Below are 20051 nucleotides of genomic sequence, written 5' to 3' on the forward strand. Positions count from 1 at the left end.
TGCCATATGACCTATACTGTGTTGGTGCAACATGAAACCAAACCAAAAAAAAAAAAAGATTAAACAGCATTAAATTTCAGTGATTATTATGAGCTTACAGGTATAGATTTGCTGTTGTTTCTAGACTGACTAATCAGTACAATGTCAGGGTATCAGTGTGACATATGGACACATTTCTAGTTTGATTTTAATGAATTTTGTTGGAGTAATAAAAATGAGAAAATATCAGAGAGATTGTTTGATCTTACAGGTAACATACAAAGAATATCCTTGTATTTAGAAATACAACATTATTTTTATGTAAATTGTCAGATATTATGAAATATCTTTACCCATGTGACCAGTGCAGACCAAGATCAACGAGCACAGCATGGTCTGCGCTGTTTGTAATTCAGTGAGTACATATTTTGAAATTTTCTCGAAATATGATGAATGGCTTTGGTGTAGATTGAAAGGTGGACATTTGAGCCGCGTCATGACAAAACCAACATAGTGCGTTTGCGACCAGCATGGATCCAGACCAGCCTGCGCATGCGCGCAATCTGATCAGGATCCATTCTGTTCGCTGTCAGTTTCTCGACTTGTAAAAGGGTTGGTAAGCAAACAGCATGGATCATGATCAGACTGCGCGGATGCGCAGGCTGGTCTGGATCCATGCTGGTCGCAAACCCATTATTTTGGTTTTGTCGTGACACGGCTCATTTCTTCTAAGATATTATGCTAAGTAAGGGCTTTTTTCACTACTCAAAATATCCTTATTGGATAGATTCTGACATGCTCCCAAATTGCTATGATTTTTTTAGAAGACATTATATATATATATGGATACTGATTTATTTTAAAGTTAACAGATGTAATGGTTGACACTGAGCCCATGAAGACAGGACCTGTAGAAAGCCAGCTAATGTCGGATTTCAACAGGACCACCAAGCTGTCATTAAAGGGCAAATTTGGAGCACAACTGAGCAAGGAAATAGTTGGTAATTATATCTTACATTTTTGCCACTTTTGTTTCAGGATTTGTCTTAGGTCTTTTTATAAAATAACCCATTTATTTGATATTAAAGGCCCATTTATCCCCAGTGATGGTTTAATTATCTTTTCACTTTTACATCCTGTATAGTTAAAAAAAACCAACTAATTAACCATTTTCTTGAACCATCAATTGATTCTGTTGATTTTTTGGCAGTAAAAACATATGAGCCGCGTTACTACAAAACAAACATAGTGCGTTTGCTACCAGCATGGATTCAGACCAGCCTGCGTATCCGCGCAGTCTGATCAGGATCCATGCTGTTCACTATCAGTTTCTCTACTTGTAATAGGGTTTGTAAGCAAACAGCATGGATCCTGATCAGACTGTGCGGACACGCAGGCTGGTCTGGATCCATGCTGGTTGCAAACACATTACATTGGTTTTGTTGTGACTCGGCTCATATAATGATTTAGTATTTTGTATGAAAGTCAACTACTTTGTTTACATTTTGCTTCTTTAATGACAAATAATTTCATATTTATTAAGCTTACTTTCCTTATTTATATGATAGCATCTAAGACCATTATTTAAACTTTTTAAAACTCAAGTTTGCACTTTCTTAAGAAGGAAAATATGGTTTGTTTCTGGGGCATATTGTGCTTTTGATGTAGTTTTTACCTAGTATTGTATATAAACCAAGAAAAAAGATGGGAGTTGGATAAAAAGGGCCTGTCATGGGTTTGTCTAATGGCATATTTTTCCAGACATCTTAAAAAAAAGTACATGATCTGCTATCTGGGTAATTTTGACGCATTTTTTTTTTAAAGCAGCATGCCTGAAGAGTCATGTTAATTTTCATGGAAATTTTGAAAATGTATTTCAAAGTAAATTATTGTGCAATGAGCATAGAAAGTGGTAATTTACACATTGCATATGGCTTAAAAATACAATCCATGTAAATTAAAAAAAAGAAAAAGGCCAAAATATACAAAAAAAGCCCTTACTCCATTAGTCACACATTAGAATATAGTAAATAAATACAGTGTAACTTCCGAATTCCGGAACTTCTAAAATCCGCAAACTTCTGAAATCCGAACAGTTTTCTGGGTCCTGAATTTTTTCCTTCTGTTTTCTATATAATCCATTTCTCTGAATTCTGGAACTTCTAAATTCTGAACGATTTTATGGTAAAATTTGGGTTATTTCTATGAAATTTTACTTCCAAATTCTGGAAATTGAAAATGGTGTGAAGGGTTATTATTCTTAAGATTATATGTGTAAAATGTAAAGTGTCAGTTTCTTCTAATTAGTAATGACCATTTATATTGACATCTATTAGAATCACAACCTGTCAAGCATGTTAAACCATTAATTAATTTGTGAAAATTAAAAAAAAAACTGAGAAATGTACAATATATTGTAAATAAAAAAAGGTTTACAGGTAAATAGTTGGTACTTCATTTAACATGGTGAAGAATAAAATGTGATAATCAACTGCATGTATTGTATCAACAAAGTAAGTTATAAGTGACAACAGTTTATAATAAACTTTTTTAAAATTTCTCAAAACAATGCTACCATTTCATAGATTTTAAAAGCTTTCATCTTTTCTTACTAAAACTGCTGAACTTTATCATTTCTATTATTTTGTTCAGAAAATTCTGAACTTCTGAATTCCAGAAACTTCCAAATTCCGAACTTTTTGGCCGTATAAAGTACGAACAAATTACACAACCTAACTGAAGAGATTTAACTGTTGGTATTATTAAGTGTAAGACCTTGAAAGATAAAAAAGAAATTGTTGAAAGCACTTGTACATACTCAAGTGTACTTGTTACTAGATAGATTTAATGTTACTAGATAGTTTTAATCTTCCTAAATACTGAAATCTTTTAGCTGATAGTATTTTGAAGCAGAAGTATTAAATTTTGTGAAATAATTCATTTCTGTTAAATGTCTAAGTAGCTGGCAGTATACTTTTACTTTAAATGACATCTCCTCATAAACCACTAAGCCAATTTCATCCAAACTTCACAGGAATGTTCCTTTGGTGGTCACCTTTAAAAATTGTTCAAAGAATTTAATTCCATGCAGAACTCTGGTTGCCATGGCAACCGAAAGAAAAAACTTTAAATATCTTCTGTTAAAAAGCCCAAAGAGCTAGAGCTTAGATATTTGGCATGAAACATCTTCTAGTAAGTGTCTACCAAGTTTGTTCAAATAAAAGCCCTGGGGTCAAAATTGGCCCCGCCCCAGGGGGGCATTGATTTTCCCTATATGCATATAGTAAAAAAATTAAAAAATCTTCTTTTAAAGAACCCATAGAGCTAGAGCTAAGATATATAGCATGAAACATCTTCTAATAAGTGTCTACCAATTTTGTTCAAATAAAAGCCCTTCGGTCAAAATTGGCCCGGCCCCAGGGGGTCATTGATTTTCCCTATATCCATATAGTAAAAACTTAAAAAATCTTCTTTTAAAGAACCCAAAGAGCTAGAGCTAAGATATTTAGCATGAAACATGTTCTAATGGGTGTCTACAAAGTTTGTTCAAATAAAAGCCCTAGGGTCAAAATTGACCCTGCCCCAGGGGGTCATTGATTTTCCCTATATGCATATAGTAAAAACTTAAAAAATCTTCTTTTAAAGAACCCATAGAGCTAGAGCTAAGATATTGAACATGAAACATCTTCTAATAAGTGTCTACCAATTTTGTTCAAATAAAAGCCCTGGGGTCAAAATTGGCCCCGCCCCAGGGGGTCATTGATTTTCCCTATATGCATATAGTAAAAACTTAAAAAATCTTCTTTTAAAGAACCCAAAAAGCTAGAGCTAAGATATTTAGCATAAACATGTGCTAATGGGTGTCTACAAAGTTTGTTCAAGTAAAAGCCCTGGGGTCAAAATTGGCCCGGCGTCGGGGGTCATTGATTTTCCTTAAATGTGTATAGCAAAAACTTAAAAAATCTTCTTTGAAAAAACCCAAATAGCTAGAGTTTAGATATTAAGCATGAAACATCTTCTAGTGAGTGTCTACAAAAGTTGTTCAAATAAAAGCCCTGGGGTCAAAATTGGCCCCGCCCTGGGGGTCATTGATTTTCCTTATGTGTGTATGGCAAAAACTTAAAACTCTTCTTGAAAACACCCAAATAGCTAGAGTTTAGATATTAAGCATGAAACATCTTCTAGTAAGTGTCTACAAAGTTTGTTCAAATAACAGCCCTGGGGCTAAAACTGGCCCCGCCCCAGAGGTGTCATTGTTTTTAACTATATGTGTGTAGTAAAAACTTAAAAAATCTTCTTTTAAAAATCCCAATGAGCTAGAGGTTAGATTGCAGGAAACATCTTTTTGTGGGTGTCTACCAAGTTTGTTCAAATAAAAGCCCTTGGGTTAAAATTGGCCCTGCCAAAAGGGGGGGGGGGGAGGTCATTGTTTTTCATTATATGTGTGTAGTAAAAACTTAACATCATGAAACATCTTCTAATGAGTGTCTTCCAAGTTTGTTCAAATGAAAGCCCTGGGGTTTAAACTAGCCCCGCTCCGGGGGCCTAAATACAGGTGAGCGACCTCAGGGCCATCATGGCCCTCTTGTATCTTGGTAATACAGATTTGTCTATATATTACAGATTGTATCTTTATATTACAGGTTTACCTTTGTATTACAGATTTTATGTTTGTATTACAGATGCTGAATTGGAGGCTTCAGACACAATCTCTCTTAACATCAAGTTTGGTGAGGTAACAAAATATGAAGTAAAAGAACCTGAACTTCTCTCCGAATTGTCAAAAAGGTAAGCACTGGCAAGTGCACCTGCAAAAGCACTGAATATGGTATGATATCTTGGTTATTGGTCTGTACTTTTATAATATCTTGGCTCCACTGGCTAAATGACATGGCTTTAATATATAAAATGTCACAAATGCTACTGTCAATGCCCACCTAGCTCTGGCTTATTAAACAGAATTAAACATTTAAATTAGGAATTTTTTTAATTTCATGACATTAGGAGAAGTTTTCATAACTCAAGTATTATGAAACCTTAAAGGGACTCCACTTAGGTTTTTTGACATGATGGGACTAAAAATATTTTTTTCCAGATAAATGTACCATTTGATGTAGGTGTAGACCACGAATCTTTGTGCAAACTTTCAGATCATTCGCGCACTTCATTTTTTTTTCAAAATAATTATTCAAATTGTAAAAAAATTACCCAAAATGAAAAGTGTTTAAACAGTTTTCACTCAAATTAGGCTAAGAAAAACATAAAACTACGATTTTCGATTTATTTTAAAGTATAATTCTTACCTATCTTTGCATATATTTCTGTTTAAAGCACCCCAGTTCATTAATGTAAGAAATTCTAATGTTATGTTTTTAGGCTTTTAAACCTCAGTGGAGTCCCTTTAATAGAAATACTCAGGAACCCAGCAAATGTGGGTTTTTACCAATGTAATCCTTGGATACAAACAAACATTTACAATTTTAACCTGGTTAATATATTGATAACAAGTCTGACATATTGATGACTAGATTGTGAGCAGTAATGCATCATGTAGCTCTAATGATAAAAAGATGGTTTGTACCGGGGGGGGGGGAATGCATTTGATAAAGTTTAGGATAACATAAATTTATTGTCACATTTCTGTGCTATTCACGAAAAGTTGTGTATGGTCTGTAAGTATGAACACAAATTCAGATTTAAAGCAAGATAAGTGAACTATACAAGAGTTACCTTGTTTAATGTTTAAAGGCACATTATGCCCCAGAAACAGATAATTTTTTACTTCTTTAGAAAGGTCAAATATGAATTTTATAATGCTAAAATAATAGTATTAGAGAATTTTAGATGCTTGTTACCTGGATAAAGTAGCCATAAATGTGAAAAAATTTGCCATAAAAGGTAAGGTAGAAAATGTAAACAAAGTAGTATTTTGACTTCCATACAAAATACAAATTCACAGTAACTGTACTTATTACCAAGAAGCGGGTCTCTAAAAAAGCCACTGTTGAAAAAGATGGTTCCATTTATTGGCCAATGAGTAACTAAATTTTGTATACTGTAAAAGGACATCAACATTAAAAAGCTTTAGAGAAATAAAAACAAAAGCATTTCTGAGGCATAATGGGCCTTTAATAGACATGATATGCAATTAATCATAAATTTTTCTTTTTATCTTTTTTTTTTCAGAAATATCAACATGGATCATCCTTATATACGTCAGATACAGATGGACAGTCATAAATCATTATGTTTGATAACTGGTGTTGCTTGTCTTAAAAATGGTGGCACTATACACAGAGAAACAGATATTGATACAGAAGCAAGCCTTAAAGCCTCGGTATAGTACTTTACCATGTTGATAAGCAGGACCAAAAAACCCTTCTTTGTAGAGGCCGAATATAGGCTGCTTCCCCAACCAAACTAACCTCTTTTTTCCCCCAGTTTGGTCCCCAAATATTCTCCAGTCTTTTTAAATTTCCATTTAGAACAAAATGAAATGATGATGTTGAATTAACGTCTTTTACTGATTTATTAGTATTTCCCAGTGCTTTTTGCTTTTCTCCTATGAAGAACTTGTTAAAAGTTTGTGTTAAATTTGAGACCCCTTATCTTAAAGTATGCCAAAATCACACATATTTTTCCCAAGAAAAAGGCTGAGGCCCCTTCCCAAAAAATGGTATTTTGACCCTGATTAGGAAGGGGGGGGATTATGTGGCATTTTGAAAAATTTGAGAAATTGGCAAAAACACCTAATATTGCCAGATTGACAGCTGTTTTATTGCGCAAGACTTAGATAGATATATATATTTGGTAAAACATTTCCAATATATGTTGAAACAATAAAAACAATTTAATATGTATAAAAAATAAGACCACATCAAAGACATCATACCTAAGATAACACTCAGAAAGAGAGCTTATTCTCTTATTTCTGTTGTGGTCCTTACCAGTAGATACTGATGGTTTTGACATAGAGCGCCATAAAAATGATTATTGCTGTTTTAATTGATGAAAGACAATAGTAAGCATAAAACATTCAAATTAAAAATTAACTTATCCCTAATCACCTAATGTCTGTAAGTACGGTAAGTCTAGATTAGTGTAGCTGTAAATCTATTTGGAAAATTGACCCTCCATTGTATTCATAGAGCTGTCATCGATAAAGGGTTAGGGTTAACACTATATGGATGTATCATTCATATCATTCTGGTGATCAATAATTGATACACATTCGAAAGATTGATACTTTCATTAATTATCCAAATGTCTATAAATTATAAACATTCAAACAAAACAAATAAAAAAGCAGGTGACCATGTCTAACACTAAGCTGTTGTTAAATAATGGACATATTTCATAGCAGTGATGACAAATATTGTCAAACAAATCATACAAACTAGGACATTTATAAACACAACATATTTGTATGAACAGAGCATGTATTTTACTAAAATCATTTAAACAGATGTGAAAGTGAATTATATACAACAAATTAGGAGTAATCATCGATATATCGCAGATACTTGTCATCGAATATCGATGTATCATTAATATGCTTTGCAATGACAGCTTTAATGTAACATGATTGAGGGAAGCCATGGCTTGGTTGTTTAGACATTCAATTCCAGCTAAGATTTAAATAAGGATATGAGCCGTGCCATGACAAAACCAACATACACGTAGTGTGTTTGTGACCAGCATGGATCCAGACCAGCCTGCACATCCGCACAGTCTGATCAGGATCCATGCTGTTCGCTATCAGTTTCTCTACTTCTAATATGGTTTGTAAGCGAACAGCAGGGATCCTGATCCGACTGTGCGGATGTGCAGGCTGGTCTAGATCCAAGCTGGTTGCAAACGCATTATGTTGGTTTTGTCATGGTACGGCTCATAAAATTATGATAATTATATTTTCAGTTTATAAAAGGTGCTGAAGTCTCTTCAGGTTTTACGTCTGAAAGAGATCGTGACATCGGCCTCGCTCCACTAACACCAGTGGCATTTAATGTACATGAGCTGAACGTTGATAAGAGAACTGGAGCGCTGGAGTTAGTGCTTGCTAAAGGTATTTGGCTGAGAGTTTCTTTTCATGTAAGTAAGCTATCCAGCTAGCTTGCTAAAGGTATTTGGGTTTGAATCTTGCCTGAGAGTTTCTTTTCATGTAAGTAAGAATCCGGCTAGCTTGCTAAAGGTGTTTGGGTTTGAGTCTTGCCTGAGTATTTTTTTTCGTGTAAGTAAGAATCCTGCTAGCTTGCTAAAGGTATTCGGGTTTGAATCTTGCCTGAGAGTTTCTTTTCATGTAAGTCAGAATCCAGCTAGCTTGCTTAAGGTATTTGGGTTTGAGTCTTGCCTGAGTATTTTTTTTTCGTGTAAGTAAGAATCCTGCTAGCTTGCTAAAGGTATTTGGGTTTGAGTCTTGCCTCAGAGTTTCTTTTCATGTAAGTGAGTTAGTGCTTGCAAAAGGTATTTGGGTTTGAATCTTGCCTGAGAGTTTCTTTTTGTGTAAGTGAGTTAGTGCTTGCTTAAGTTTTTTGGGTTAAGTCTTGCCTGAGAGTTTCTTTTCATTTAAATGAGATAGTGCTTGCATAAACTATTTGGGTTTGAGTCTTGCCTGAGAGTTTCTTTTCATGTAAGTAAGAATCCAGCTAGCTTACTGAAGGGCGGTGTTCCTAATTGTGTGTATGATAGTCATTGAGGTAGTAATGAAAGTAAGGGCTTCTGAAGTTTCGGCTCTACCATGAGCTTTGAAAGTTTACTTTCTGAATAGTTTCATTAGTGTTACAAAATGCTTGATTTGAGAGACTTTTTATAGATCATAGATCCGGAAGCTGGATAATTCACCTCTCACTGCTGGTAGAATTGAATTCTCCGAAATCATATTGAAATGTATCTAATGAATATGATGTAGCTATGTAATGGTAGGTTTGGCTTTCTACCTATAGACTATGTTTGCTGTGACAAACCACTCTATGTCAAGTGTTAACCCTTAGTAACATGCTGAATATTTTAAATGGACCTGTCCCATTTCCATTTTTTGGTACTGTCCATTATCAATTTTAGGGATATCAATTTGAATATGTAAAGTTTGTCAGCCAACAGTATAGAGCCTGGTCAGACTGCACGGATGTGCAGGTTGGCCTGGCTCTATGCTGGTGGTAAAGGCTTAAGGCTTTCAGTTCCAGCACTTTAAGGGTTAAACAGATGATTTCAAACCAGGGATAAGATCAAGATGAAAACTGTTATATCAAAATCTCTCCTTGGATTTTGGTTACAAATTAAACATGTCATGTTAACTTAAAAGACTTGAAGTAACATATGTATTCAAATTTAATTTGAAATAAGTTTTAAATGGTAAAATTTTAGGAATGCTTCTTAACTATTAAAAGCTGAATAAAATATTCAACATGATCTTAAAAGTGATGATTATTTTAAGTACAATATAATTGAAATTTGCATTTTTATCCCCCGCCGATGGAATCGGGAGGGGGATATAGTTTTGGCGTTGTCCGTCCGTCCTTCCGTCCTTCCGTCCGTCCGTCCGTCTGTCCGTCCGTCCATCCGTCCGTCCGAATTTCGTTTCCGGAGTAGTTCTCTGCAACTAATGGCTGGAATTCAACGAAACTTTATGGGAATGTTGATCAGCATGTGAAGTTGTGCACCTGGGTATTTTCGTCTGGATATTTTTAGTATTTTTAGAGTTATTGCCCTTGACTTGGTAAAACGTCCGAATTTCGTTTCCGGAGTAGTTCTCTGCAACTAATGGCTGGAATTCAACGAAACTTTATGGGAATGTTCATCAGCATGTGAAGTTGTGCACCTGGGTATTTTCTTCTGGATATTTTTAGTATTTTTAGAGTTATTGCCCTTGACTTAGTAAAATTTTGTAATTTTCAACTTGTGTCGCATGTAACTCAAAAAGTATTTGACCTAGAGTCATGAAACTTTACAGGAATGTTGATCAGTATGTGTAGTTGTGTACCTGGGTATTTTCATCTGGATATTTTTAGCATTTTTAGAGTTATTGCCCTTGACTTAGTAAAATTTTGTAATTTTCAACTTGTGTCGCATGTAACTCAAAAAGTGTTTGACCTAGAGTCATGACACTTTACAGGAATGTTGATCAGTATGTGTAGTTGTGCACCTGGGTATTTTCGTCTGGATATTTTTACTATTTTTAGAGTTATTGCCCTTGACTTAGTAAAATTTTGCAATTTTCAACTTGTGTCACATGTAACTCAAAAGTATTTGACCTAAAGTCATGATACTTTACAGGAATGTTGATCAGCATGTGTAGTTGTGCACCTGGGTATTTTCGTCTGGATTTATTTAGTATTTTTAGAGTTATTGCCCTTGACTAAGAAAATGTTTGCAATTTTCAACATGTGTCGCATGTAACTCAAAAAGGATTTGACATAGAGTCATTTAACCTTATTGGAAAGTTGCTCAGCATATTTAGTTTGTTCCTGGGGTTTCGCTTGTGGATTTATCCAGTATTTGTAGAGTTATTTCCCTTGACTTAGTAAAAACTGTTTCATTATGTTGTTATTTGATCCTTGAGTGCTTGAGTAGAATCAACCAACTTTACAGGAATAATGATCAACATCACTAAATTACGAATAATGAAGTCTGGAGATTAAGATGTTTTTACATCTAGGTGAGCTATTGTGATCCCCCACCGTCCGTCGTCATGCGTCGTCAGCAATTTCTTTAAACAACATCTCCTCAGAAACAAATGACTGCACAGCAACCAAACTTTACAGGAATGATCCTAGGGTGGTCCCCTGCCAAAGTTGATCAAATGGTTCTGGTCTGTTGCATAGCCTTATGTCTTCAGTTGTTGTGTTAATAATAACCAGTACTCGGCGGGGGATATAAATTCAACGAATTTGCTTGTTATTCCAAAATGAGTAGTATGTATCAATTTAAATATTTACTAAAGTATAATAGCTTAATATGATCACAGTAAGTTTCACAAAGCAATATAAATAAAATACAGGTCAGAATAATTCTGATCTTTATGGTTTGTGTGTAACATGAGCTGTGGGTGGGAAACGGACAAAAGCCCTTGCGGACAAAAGCCCTCCCGTCAAAAAATGACAAGGCAGACAAGAGCCCTCCTGTCAAAATGACAGGGCGGACAAAGCCCTCCCGTGAAAATATAGGGCGGAGAAAAGCCCTCCCATGAAAATGACTGGGCGGACAAAAGCCCTCCCATGAAATTAACAAGGTGGACAAAAGCCCTCCCGTAACTAAAATAAATATGTATGTTGAATACCTGTGTTTTTTTTTTCAATGCAATCAACATATTAAAATTATTACATAATCTTGTTGTTTTTAATTGGCCTAAGTATGTGTATGAGCTAGAACCACCTTTTATTCTGAATATACCTTCCTGAAATGTTTAACGAGGTAACTTTTCATGAATGTTGTTAAAAATAAAGTCACTTTTAAAAATAATTGACTCATTACAAGGCACATTATAAATGTCTTTAACTTTTATGTTAGATAATTTTAACTTCTTTTCATCAATTATCTCTCTATTAATATTAACTTCACATAGGAGTAATCCTTCATATCTATGTGAATAAATATGAACTTACAGATAGCACTAATTATTCTGATGCCTCTCAGGAATGTGCTCAAGCTCATACAGACATGGTTATGCCAATGGAAAACAAAAATATTCATGATTACAATTTAAATATGTTGAGTGTATTGAAAAGAAAATAATAAACTATTCAAGGTACATATATGTATTTGCTGCGGGAGGGTTTTAGTCCACCCTATTATTTTCATGGGAGGGCTTTTGTCTGCCAAGTCATTTTAATGGAAGGGCTTTTGTCCGCCTTGTCACTTTTTAAAGGGAGGGCTTTTGTCCTACACTCGTCTTTCTCTATTAATGCTGGAAAGTTATCAACCAATAATAGAAATATTATTTGTTGATAGGTCAATCCACGAATTTAAGATCCATTGAAATTACATTTCATTTTTATTATTTTCCATCACATTATTTACATTTTGCAAATATAAACAATCCACAAATTTAAGAACCCACAAAATTGTTCTTTGTGATAAAACCACAAAAATGTAATGCCCACAAAATTTAGTAAATTCACAGTATAAGCTGCTGTGTTATATATAGTACATTATTAACTAACCCTGAAAAGTTATTTGCACTTTTCCGGTATAGAGCCGTTCTTAACGCCCATGCAGTCAGACTAAGCTCTGTACTGTTTGTGGCTTAATTTTTTGTTAGCTCACCTGTCAAAGTAACAGGGTGAGCTTTTGTGATCGCTTTACGTCCGGCGTCCGTCGTCCGTCCGTCGTCCGTAAACTTTTACTTTAAATGACATCTCCTCATAAACCACAAGGCCAATTTCATCCAAACTTCACAGGAATGTTCCTTTGGTGGTCACCTTTAAAAATTGTTCAAAGAATTTAATTCCATGCAGAACTCTGGTTGCCATGGCAACCGAAAGAAAAAACTTTAAATATCTTCTTTTAAAAAACCATAAGAGCTAGAGCTTAGATATTTGGCATGAAACATCTTCTAGTGAGTGTCTACCAAGTTTGTTCAAATAAAAGCCCTGGGGTCAAAATTGGCCCCGCCCCGGGGGGTCATTGATTTTCCCTATATGCATATAGTGAAAACTTAAAAAATCTTCTTTTAAAGAACTCAAAGAGCTATGGCTAAGATATTGAGCATCAAACATGTTCTAATAGGTGTCTATCAAGTTTGTTCAAAGAAAAGCCCTGGGGTCAAAAATTGGCCCCGCCCCAGGGGGTCATTGATTTTCCCTATATGCATATAGTAAAAACTTAAAAAATCTTCTTTTAAAGAACCAAAAGAGTTAGAGCTAAGATATTTAGCATGAAACATGTTCTAATAAGTGTCTACCAAGTTTGTTCAAATAAAAGCCCTGGGGTCAAAATTGACCCCTCCCTGGGGGTCATTGATTTGCCCTATATATGCATATAGTAAAAACTTAAAAAATCTTCTTTTAAAGAACTCAAAGAGCTATGGTTAAGATACTTAGCATCAAACTTGTTCTAATAGGTGTCTACCAAGTTTGTTTAAATAAAAGCCATGGGGTCAAAATTGGCCCCGCCCCGGGGGTCATTGATTTTCCTTATATGTGTATAGCAAAACTTAAAAAATCTTTTTTGAAAAAACCCAAATAGCTAGAGTTAAGATATTAAGCATGAAACATCTTTTAGTGAGTGTCTACAAAGTTTGTTCAAATAAAAGACCCTGGGTCAAAATTGGCCCTGCCCCGGGGTCATTGATTTTCCTTATATGTGTATAGCAAAAACTTAAAATCTTCTTTGAAAAAACCCAAATAGCTAGAGTTTTAGATATTAAGCATGAAACATATTCTAGTAAGTGTCTACAAAGTTTGTTCAAATAAAAAGCCCTGGGGTCATAACTGGCCCGGCCCCAGGCGTGTCATTGTTTTTAACTATATGTGTATAGTAAAAACTTTAAAAAAATCTTCTTTTAAATAGCCCAATGAGCTAGAGCTTAGATGTTTAGCATGAAACATTTTCTTATGGGTGTCTTCCAAGTTTGTGCAAATAAAAGCCCTGGGGGTTGGGGCGGCCTATATACAGGTGAGCGACCTCAGGGCCCTCTTGTTTATTTTAATATTGAAATCACTATAACTATGAATGGACTGTTCCAAATTCAAAGCTGGACTTGTCCGTTTAAGATATTTGGTAGGTTAAAAGTTAAAGTATTTTTTACTATAACAGGACGTTATGGAGGGTTCAGGGACAGGATTGGGTATGACGAGGTCGATGCCTTACCTGGTGACGTGGTAAACACTGATGCGGGGGCTGAGATGAAGAAACAGATTGGTAACTTAATCTATAAATATGCTTATTCACTGTAAACAGAACTTATATAATTCGTCAAATTTACTATTTTCAGTTAAAGGCCCATTATGCCCCAGAAACCAATAGATTTTTAATGCTTTAGAAAGGGCAGACATGAGTTTTATAATGTTTAAAGAATGGTTTAAGAGCAAGTTAGATGATTTTCACCTGAATAAAGTAGCCCTGAATGTGAAATTATTTGTCATAAAGGTAGCTTAGATTTAAACAAAGTAGTATTTTTACTTGCATACAAAATACATAATCACTAATATAGTATAATAATTGCCAAAAAGGACAAAGCAAAAGATGGTACAGATAATTGTCTAATGAATAATTTTGAGAAAACTATAGGAGGAGACAAAAAAAAAGGCTTTTAAGAAATAGAAATAAAAACATTCCTGATTTATACTAGGCCTTTAATAATGGACGTGTCCATTATATAAGATACTGGCTTTTTTGAATGTGTTCGCTGGATTTTCCACCCATTTTGAAATAATAATTTAATTTAACATTATGAGGTCTAAAGAATCTTAATTAAATTTGTTACTCGGATAAAATAATTGAATGATTATATGACATTTTCTTGTAGAAATTGACTTGGACTATCCAAAGAAAGTTTTTGCCCCTCTGTTTGAACTGACAGCAGCTGACAGAACCAAGTTAAATAGCTTGTTATTACAGTTGATGTCTGTGCCACGAGATATGGTTGTTCTCTCAGACCTTGTAAGTATCTGAATTAAAGATTAGTTAATTAATTATTTATAAATACAAACATGTATAGAATAATTAGGGCAGGGAATGAATAAGGTATTAGATGCTCAAATATTTGTTTTCTATGTTCGAATATATTCGAATATTCAACTAAAAACAATTTGTACCAATATTTATCCATAATGTAGTAAAACATTCAAATATTCGGTAGTGTTTTGAATATTCGAATAAATTCCTGGCCCTAAAAATAATACTTTACATGACTTTGCCTGTATCAACAATTCATAACTACATGTAACTTCAATCACTATGATACATTACAGAATTATCCTCATGTGTTTTTAAAATGGACTTACAAATTAGAATTACCCTGGCATGTGTCTGAAAATATTTTGTTTAGAAAATCACAAGTCTTCATCTAGTACAATGTCAAGTAAAATGTTCAGTGTCCTTTAACTGTTCAAAATTTACTATATGGCTCTGAACATCTCAACTTTGAACATAACACAAATATCTTTAGTTGCGTCCAAAAATACATTGTCGCCACCAAACGTTTCACTTCTTAGTGCTTGCGCATGTTACAGAACGACTTCATAAGCAGGTTTTATACATTATACTAAGTTAACTGTTTTATCGGTAGCAAACAACTCAGTTCCACACTGGAACCCTTTTTTCACTTTTCAAAATCTCAAAACATTACATATGATTTTGACCAGTCAGCCGTCATCCTTTCCAACCCACTGAGGAAATGAATTTACATAAGTCTTAGACTTGTTTTCAAATCCTCTTCCTAATTTAATTAAGTTAAAAATTCTTTAGCATTGTAAATCTTTAACTTATATCATCAGTCTTTCATATATTTTATCATACAATGTATTCTGTTTGTAATGTATATTTATGTCTTGTAAATTCTGGAAATAAATATTGTTTAAACTAATGTAAAATGTTTTAGAAAATATATCATACCTAGCATAATAAAATAAACATCGGATACCTCTGAAGGTGATATAATGTAGAATAAAATGTTCTATGATAAGTGATGTTAACTAACTAAGATGTGAGCTAGGGTTGATATCGTCTTGTAAAAAATGAACATTTTGTTTTATCTTTCTCTTTATGATGTGATATTTATTTTATTATACCGGATAAATTTCAATATACAAGATAGACATTTCAAACATAATACAATGTAACTAGAACTCAGCAACATGTATGCACATCCGGACCATTTGGTAATATCAGTAGCTCAAAATATCATGTGACTCTGTTACATTATATAAATGTCACTTACACCCAAAACAAGTAAGTCAATGGGGCATTAGCAGAGGTTATAAACATAACTACTCATTCTTTTTGAATCCATTGCACTATTATGTTATGTTATGTAATTTGGCTTAAGTCAGTGCTGGATGTTGTGGACAGTAGCTTGCACTTATCAGTACTGTCCATAAAAAGGGTTAATTATTTTCAGTTTTACCATTTATATAAATTATCAAAATTACTATTCCAATGTCTGCTCTTTTTTTTATGCCTCCCACAGAGTGGGAGCATATAGCGTTGCACTTGTCCGTCCGTATGTCTGTCCGCACTACCGAATAGGGATAGGGGGCCATCTAACTGTAAACAGAACAAAAGAGAACAATAGAGTTCATTCCGTAACAATAGAAAATAACAAAAGAAATGGCCCCTTATTCCAATGACGGCCCGACGGCCGTCCGTCTGTCCGTACGTCCCGAAATCTTGTGAACGCAACTCCTCTTTAACCGGATGACAGATTTTGCTTAAACTTCCAGGGATGAACAACCTTAATGTGTAGATGGTAGTAAAGGAAGGAATTTTTGCTGCGACCAAATTTAACAGAATTATGGCCCTTTGTTGATTTTTTCACTATATACTAAGTAGAAATTTTGTGAACGCAACTCCTCTTAAACCGGATGGTACATTTTGCTTAAACTTCCAGGGATGAACAACCTTAATGTTTAGATGGTAGTAAAGGAAGGAATTTTTGCTGCGACCAAATTTAACAGAATTATGGCCCTTTGTTGATTTTTTCACTATATACTATGTAGAAATTGTTTGAACGCAACTCCTCTTAAACCGGATGGCACATTTTGCTTAAACTTCTAGGGATGAACAACCTTAATGTGTAGATGGTAGTAAAGGAAGGAATTTTGGCTGCGACCAAATTTAACAGAATTATGGCCCTTTGCTGATTTTTAGTTTTCAACTTGTGGCACATGTAGTCCAAAAAATATTTGACCTAGAGTCATAAGATTGACAGAACAGTGGCGTGTGGGGGCATCCATGTCCTATGGACACATTTCTAGTTTTAAAATATGTTAACATATGTTTTGACTTTAGTTGGATGATGTTGGCAGAGGTAAACAACTTCAATTCAAGATGGATGACCTAAAAGGGAAATTTCTATCATCAGATGAATCCTGGACTGAAATCCTGAAATTTGCTGGCTTCCAAGTAAAAGTGAGTTGACTCTTCTATGATACTTTCGTTTTCTTTGACAAACAAAACCCATTTGATTAGATCTCGAATTTCACTTTTTTTGTCCTACCATTTCACTGTGGATAAACAAGTTAACTTCCTGTACCATTTCACTGTGGATAAACAAGTTTAGTTAACTTCCTGTATCATTTCACTGTGGATATACAAGTTAACTTCCTGTACCATTTCACTGTGGATAAACAAGTTAACTTCCTGTACCATTTCACAGTGGATAGACAAGTTAACTTCTTGTACCATTTCACAGTGGATAAACAAGTTAACTTCCTGTACATTTTCACTGTGCATAAACAAGTTAACTTCCTATACCATTTTACTGTGGATAAACAAGTTAACTATCTGTACCATTTCACTGTGCATAAACAAGTTAACTTCCTGTACCATTTTACTGTGGATAAACAAGTTAACTTCCTGTACCATTTCACAGTGGATAAACAAGTTAACTTCCTGTACCATTTCACTGTGGATAAACAAGTTAACTTCCTGTTTCCATTTCACAGTGGATAAACAAGTTAACTTCCTGTATCATTTTACAATGGATAAACAAGTTTACTTCCTGTACCATTTCACAGTGGATAAACAAGTTAACTTCCTGTACCATTTCACAGTGGATAAACAAGTTAACTTCCTGTACCATTTCACAGTGGATAAACAAGTTAACTTCCTGTATCATTTCACAGTGGATAAACAAGTTAACTTCCTGTACCATTTCACAGTGGATAAACAAGTTAACTTCCTGTTTCCACAAGGAAATATATAGGCCTCTAAGAAAAGAACAGTGACCAGTGATAGCGTGTGCTTGTAATTGCACGATACAGTGTACGTTGAATTTTAGAGGCTTACATGACTGGGTGATTTTGTTTATCCACTGTTTGTTTGTGTAAATAGATGTAGTGATCTTGTTTAAACCTTATATACATTGCATGCAGTTTACTTTTGATAGTTGTTGATTTTACTAATTGGACCAACCAGCACTGACACTATTTGAGGTCTCAGCCTGGAATTATTCAGATGGTTAGCATCTGACATCGGCTGCTTGTACAGACTGAAATATTTAGCTTAAGGGTAACTGTTTTTGCTTCCAGAGAGCTAATCATATTTATCCCATCAGTGTTTGATTCTTTTTCTTGTTTGTTACGGAAAAATAATTTTTCTTCTTGAGAGAAAGTACCAATACCAATAATGTCATAAAAAGACTTTTTTTATTGTAGTATATAAATTGATGACTTTATTCACAACAGAGAAATGACTTCACATGTAATTCATTCATCAAAGGTGAGCAGGAATGAGGCGATTAAAAGCGCATAACAGTTGACTTGTCTTGCACAAGATGTCTATAAGATGTAACTTGCTAAGAGCAGTGTTATATGTAGAAAAATCTTGTCTGATATTGCAAGAATTGTATGTGATCTCGCACGCACAAAAATAGAGATAAGATATGAGCCGCGTCACGACAAAACCAATGTAATGCGTTTGCGACCAGCATGAATCCAGACCAGCCTGCGCATCTGTGTAGTCATGACAAAACCAACATAGTGCGTTTGCGACCAGCATGGATCCAGACCAGCCTGCGCATCAGCGCAGTCTGATCAGGATCCCTGCTGTTCGCTTACAAACTCCTTTTACAAGTAGAGAAACTGATAGCGAATAGCATGGATCCTGATCAGACTGCGCGGATGCGCAGGCTGGTCTGGATCCATGCTGGTCGCAAACGCACTATGTTGGTTTTGTCATGACGCGGCTCATATGTACAATAGATTCTGTGTCTAATATAGGATGGCCATTTGTCTCACTCGGACAAACCAAGCACGATGTTTCACGCTATTGAGGAATATTTCGATGCCGCAAGTATGTTGGATGATGACATGTTTGACCTGATTAAACAATTTTCGCCACAAACAGCTGACGCCATGCTTACAGTGGTATTTTGTTTTACTTTCATTCTCTATACATTTGAATGTGATATACATTTGATTTATAGTTGGCAATATATAAACATTATGTGTATATGTTTATTTATACTGTCCCCACTTTACACATATGTGTTATATAGAGGATATTTGTTTAGTTCAGTGTAAGATCAGAATACATTTCACCGAGTGAGCACCAAAAGGTATATTTCACGAGTGGCTGCGCCACTCGTGAAATATGAACTTTTGGTGTTCACAAGGTGAAATATATTTCGATCTTACACTAAATTAAACAAATTTTCTTTTTATTACATGCAAAGAACGTTTTAAAAAGACATTAAACCTAATACTGAATGAAAAGTGCGCCAAATAATAATACAATGTGAAGTCATTTACAACGTCGCGTCATTAAGATGGTACCCAGTACTGTGTACGCTGGTATTTCACTGAAACAACGTAAGGGGCTTAAATTCAAAACAGTGAAATTATCAAAGTGGTAATTTCACTGTTTCAAACAGTGAAATTACCAGTTTTATATCACTGATATATTTCTATAAACCACCGAAAAGCATGTAATAAATAAAATTTATTTATAGTAGCCACTTACACATATGTGTTATATAAATTTATTTATAGTAGCCACTTTACACATATGTGTGACATAAATTTATTTATAGTAGCCATTTTACACATATGTGTGACATAAATTTAATTATAGTTGCCACTTTACACATATGTGTGACATAAATTTATTTATAGTAGCCACTTTACACATATGTGTGATATCAATTTATTTATAGTAGCCACTTGACACATATGTGTAGTATAAATTTATTTATAGTAGCCACTTTATACATATGTTTGACATAAATTTATTTATAGTAGCCACCTTACACATATGTGTTATATGAATTTATTTATAGTAGCCACTTGACACATATGTGTAGTATAAATTTATTTATAGTAGCCACTTTACACATATGTGTTATATAAATTTATTTATAGTAGCCACTTGACACATATGTGTAGTATAAATTTATTTATAGTAGCCACTTTATA

At 34.3% G+C, this 20051-nt stretch overlaps 1 protein-coding gene across 3 annotated transcripts in view; it reads left to right on the top strand.

Moving 5' to 3' along the window:
- LOC132741405 (uncharacterized) overlaps window positions 1–20051 on the top strand; it is a 29674-nt gene that overhangs the window by 3529 nt on the left and 6094 nt on the right. For all 3 annotated transcript variants that reach the window (XM_060729553.1, XM_060729554.1, XM_060729552.1), the window contains exons 3-10: window positions 845–980; window positions 4662–4767; window positions 6166–6316; window positions 7897–8044; window positions 13732–13836; window positions 14444–14577; window positions 16927–17046; window positions 18858–19004. In XM_060729553.1, the coding sequence (XP_060585536.1) occupies window positions 845–980; window positions 4662–4767; window positions 6166–6316; window positions 7897–8044; window positions 13732–13836; window positions 14444–14577; window positions 16927–17046; window positions 18858–19004 (1047 nt within the window). The remainder of the gene's footprint in view (window positions 1–844; window positions 981–4661; window positions 4768–6165; window positions 6317–7896; window positions 8045–13731; window positions 13837–14443; window positions 14578–16926; window positions 17047–18857; window positions 19005–20051) is intronic.

The sequence above is a fragment of the Ruditapes philippinarum genome, unplaced genomic scaffold, assembly GCF_026571515.1.
Source record: "Ruditapes philippinarum isolate M1 unplaced genomic scaffold, ASM2657151v2 ctg903_1_1_1_1, whole genome shotgun sequence".
NCBI classification, from domain to species: Eukaryota; Metazoa; Mollusca; class Bivalvia; order Venerida; family Veneridae; genus Ruditapes; species Ruditapes philippinarum.